Source organism: Plutella xylostella, chromosome 10, assembly GCF_932276165.1.
Source record: "Plutella xylostella chromosome 10, ilPluXylo3.1, whole genome shotgun sequence".
Taxonomy (NCBI): domain Eukaryota; kingdom Metazoa; phylum Arthropoda; class Insecta; order Lepidoptera; family Plutellidae; genus Plutella; species Plutella xylostella.
The window spans coordinates 11,991,123-11,994,408 of record NC_063990.1 but is presented as its reverse complement, the minus strand read 5'-3'; the positions used below and the strand labels follow the sequence as shown (position 1 = coordinate 11,994,408).

Sequence of the window (3,286 nt, the reverse complement as noted above, 5' to 3'; positions counted from 1 at the left end):
ATGCATTATGGGGTTCAATCGACTGGAAATGCCTTCGTCTACAAGCCATTTACCTAAAGGAATACATCGACTTACCTATCACCTGTATAAGTGAACCTTAACTGCCAGTTTCTATAACTCTATCTATCTATATAAAGGTGTCACAAACTTATCTGTTCCGGCGAGAGCGAACTTAATTGATTTATATCTGATTACTTACTAATGAATTACATATTGATAAAGATTAGATGGGTTCCATAAAACCGCAAGAGCGAATTACCACTACTGGCAAACATAAAAAGTTATGGAATGAAGAAATATTAGACATTTACGTGAGTGTCACCGGAACAGATAAGTTTGTGGCACTTTGCTTTGACAGATGGTAATTTTTGATTATGTCAAAATCGCATGAAAGTACCAGTCATGGATAGATAGAGTTATAGAAACTGGCAAAACCTCCCCGGTTAGTGCAGAAAGACTTTTGTAGGATATGGAGATTATGGAGAAAACTAATACAGGGTTATGGAAGGGGGTGCTAAATGGACTATGGAAGGACTATGGCTCCTGCCTGACCTATATGTTTCAAAAGGCAGTGGGTGACTCGCACACACAGTAAATGGGCCCCTTAAAACAGTCGCTAGCACATTACAGTGACGTAGCAAGTAGCAACAAGGGGGCAACATGGCATGAGGTGATAGGATGGAGAGGTATTCCACGGCTCTCAGGACAATCGCGTTATCATTGAAGATCCCTGCAAGTACCATACTGGGTAATACATCCTTCCTCGAGCATTTCTGCTCTAGCGGTACACCACTCAAGCCAGGCAAGCAAGAGGTTAGAGATCCTGTTCCTCGTCAGTGTTCACTACTGTTCACTCTGGACAGCCAATAAAGGCCAGACAGAGATGAGGAACAGGGGTTCTCCCCGGCATCGGGTGGGTGGGGTCGCTAATGGCCAACAGCCCGCCACAAGCTGCCCTGCCACCTTATTATTATAAGTATTTACCACCGAATTCACAGTGCTTTTTTATCACGACCCATCACGTCCCCACTGCTGGGGCTCAGGTCTCCTTCCAATTAAGGAAAGGGTTCTAGTCTAGGGTCCAACCAAGGAGCTAACGATAATGTTCTTACAGACCTCCTTATTTCGAAGTCGGTTAGAAAAAACGATCGTTTAGCTTCACCTAGCCTTACTAGCTCCGAATAATAACAGCGTATTTTTGTTAAGGATATAAAATTACGAATGTATGAAACAGTTGATTAAAAAACTGTTGGCCCACAATATTTTTTACATGTGGTAACACAAGTAACGTCAACTGTCATCAAGACTCAGCATCTTTCTCTATGGTCTATAGAGAGGTACTAACAAGGAAATACGATTGAATCGATCGATTAAGTTTAGTTTCATGACAGTCTCACTTTTTTATTTCAAAATATAAACGCAACTGGTATTTTACTACATTAATAAAACAATATTCAAACAATTTGTATCAGAAAACAACCTATAAAAACATCGTTTCTTGCAGAAGTATATTTTTAAGCGTTTACAATGACAGAATAGCATAATGTGAATCGATCGATTACCTTTTTGGCCCACCACGCGGCCACGGTGCTGTGTCAATCGGTCAACCAAAAAAGCAAATTTCATGAGATTTTCGTAATTTAGTGTATATGTTTATACTCAAGATTATATAAACCATGCCGAAGAATAAAGGAAAAGGAGGTAAAAACAGGAGGAGGGGTAAAAATGAGAACGAGACTGAAAAACGTGAGTTGGTCTTCAAGGAAGATGGACAGGAGTACGCTCAGGTCACAAAGATGCTCGGTAATGGCCGCCTGGAGGCCATGTGCTTCGACGGCATCAAACGTCTTTGTCACATCCGAGGGAAGCTCAGGAAAAAAGTGTGGATAAACCAAGGTGACATCATACTGATCGGTCTCCGAGATTACCAAGACGCCAAGGCAGACGTCATTCTGAAGTACACCCCCGACGAGGCGAGGAATCTGAAGACGTACGGAGAGTTCCCGGAGACGGTGCGCATCAACGAGACCGTGGTGTACTCCGTGGACGGGCTGGACGAGGACATCGAGTTCGGCGACGAGGTCAGCTCCGACGACGAGGCGGACGCCGTCGACGCCATCTAGAACACCTAGCTCTATTTATTATGTCTACAGTAAGTTGTGTATATTTTATTTTACTGTTATGGATAAACTTGACTTGTGATTTTACTGTTAGCCTACCAAATCACCTGTCTGATTGTTGTAATAGCTCATTGAAATGTCTAGTTTGTTAGACATACCATAGTATTATGTCCAAGTTTAATTCATACACAGCTACCATCTCTCAAATTGTAATATTTATTGAGAACCCTTTGGAATAAACACAAAATGACAATTTGAATAGTCGTGTAACATTCCTCAAATTATTCTATGTCCATTCGCTATTGATTAGCTGTTTTCCTACTGAAATTTGTGAAATGTACATATATATAAATTTAATAAAACACCCAACCCATTTGTTGATCTGTTATTATTTTCATTAAAGAATACTAAATCAATTTATACATCATTTATTTTGTACAGTTGCCGATAGCCAGCAAATAACTTCAAGTCTCTTAGTCGGGTTTTCTACCTGCAAAGTTTATATTGATTATATTTAGAAAATAATAGATTTTTAGAAAATTTATATCAGGCTTCATATTCTTATTAACTGGCTTCAAAAAAGAAGGTTCCTAGTTTGACCTGTATGTATGTTAGTGCACTTTTATCTGGTGTTTTATATTTACTCTTATATCAACAACCATCATCTTCATTAGTTCCTGCCATAACCATCTTCTAAATTTAGTGCCATCCTATAGAAGGCCAGTGTTTTTTTATGCATTGTATACATCTGAGCTAGGTCATTTCCAAATATCCATTCCAAGGTATCATTGTAAGGTAGAAAGATAGAATAATCACATAAAATATTTGCCTATTTACATACAACTTTGTACCTTGTCAAAACAAGCTTCATTTATTAAATCTTATATTTCGACTGGCACTAAAGAGTATTCTCATTAGCGGCTTCAAATGTTAATAGGATATTACCAAATTTCTTGCATATATGCTACTGAAGTTAGGTATCCGGGACAACATGGGAGATACACAGTGCTGTAAGTATTGAACGGTGAAGACGGAAATCAGCAGGATGATTGCCAACCTTTATTTATTTATTATTTTTCATGGAGAATCAACAGCATGTTCTTATTTATAATAACTTAAAATAGCTATTTAATATAATATTAGACAGGCCATTAACAGATTCCCAC

The 3,286-nt window shown here is 38.7% G+C and overlaps 1 protein-coding gene across 1 annotated transcript; it reads left to right on the top strand.

The window, feature by feature from the left end:
* Positions 1-1,554: 1,554 nt before the first annotated feature.
* LOC105384806 (eukaryotic translation initiation factor 1A, X-chromosomal) lies at positions 1,555-2,496 on the top strand. Its single transcript, XM_011555085.3, has one exon. The coding sequence runs from the start codon at positions 1,677-1,679 to the stop codon at positions 2,121-2,123; it is 447 nt and encodes a 148-aa protein (XP_011553387.1). The 5' UTR covers positions 1,555-1,676; the 3' UTR covers positions 2,124-2,496.
* Positions 2,497-3,286: the final 790 nt, after the last annotated feature.

Excerpts from the sequence above, each read along its gene's own strand:
- LOC105384806 (XM_011555085.3), top strand. The coding sequence starts at position 1,677 with ATGCCGAAGAATAAAGGAAAAGGAGGTAAAAACAGGAGGAGGGGTAAA.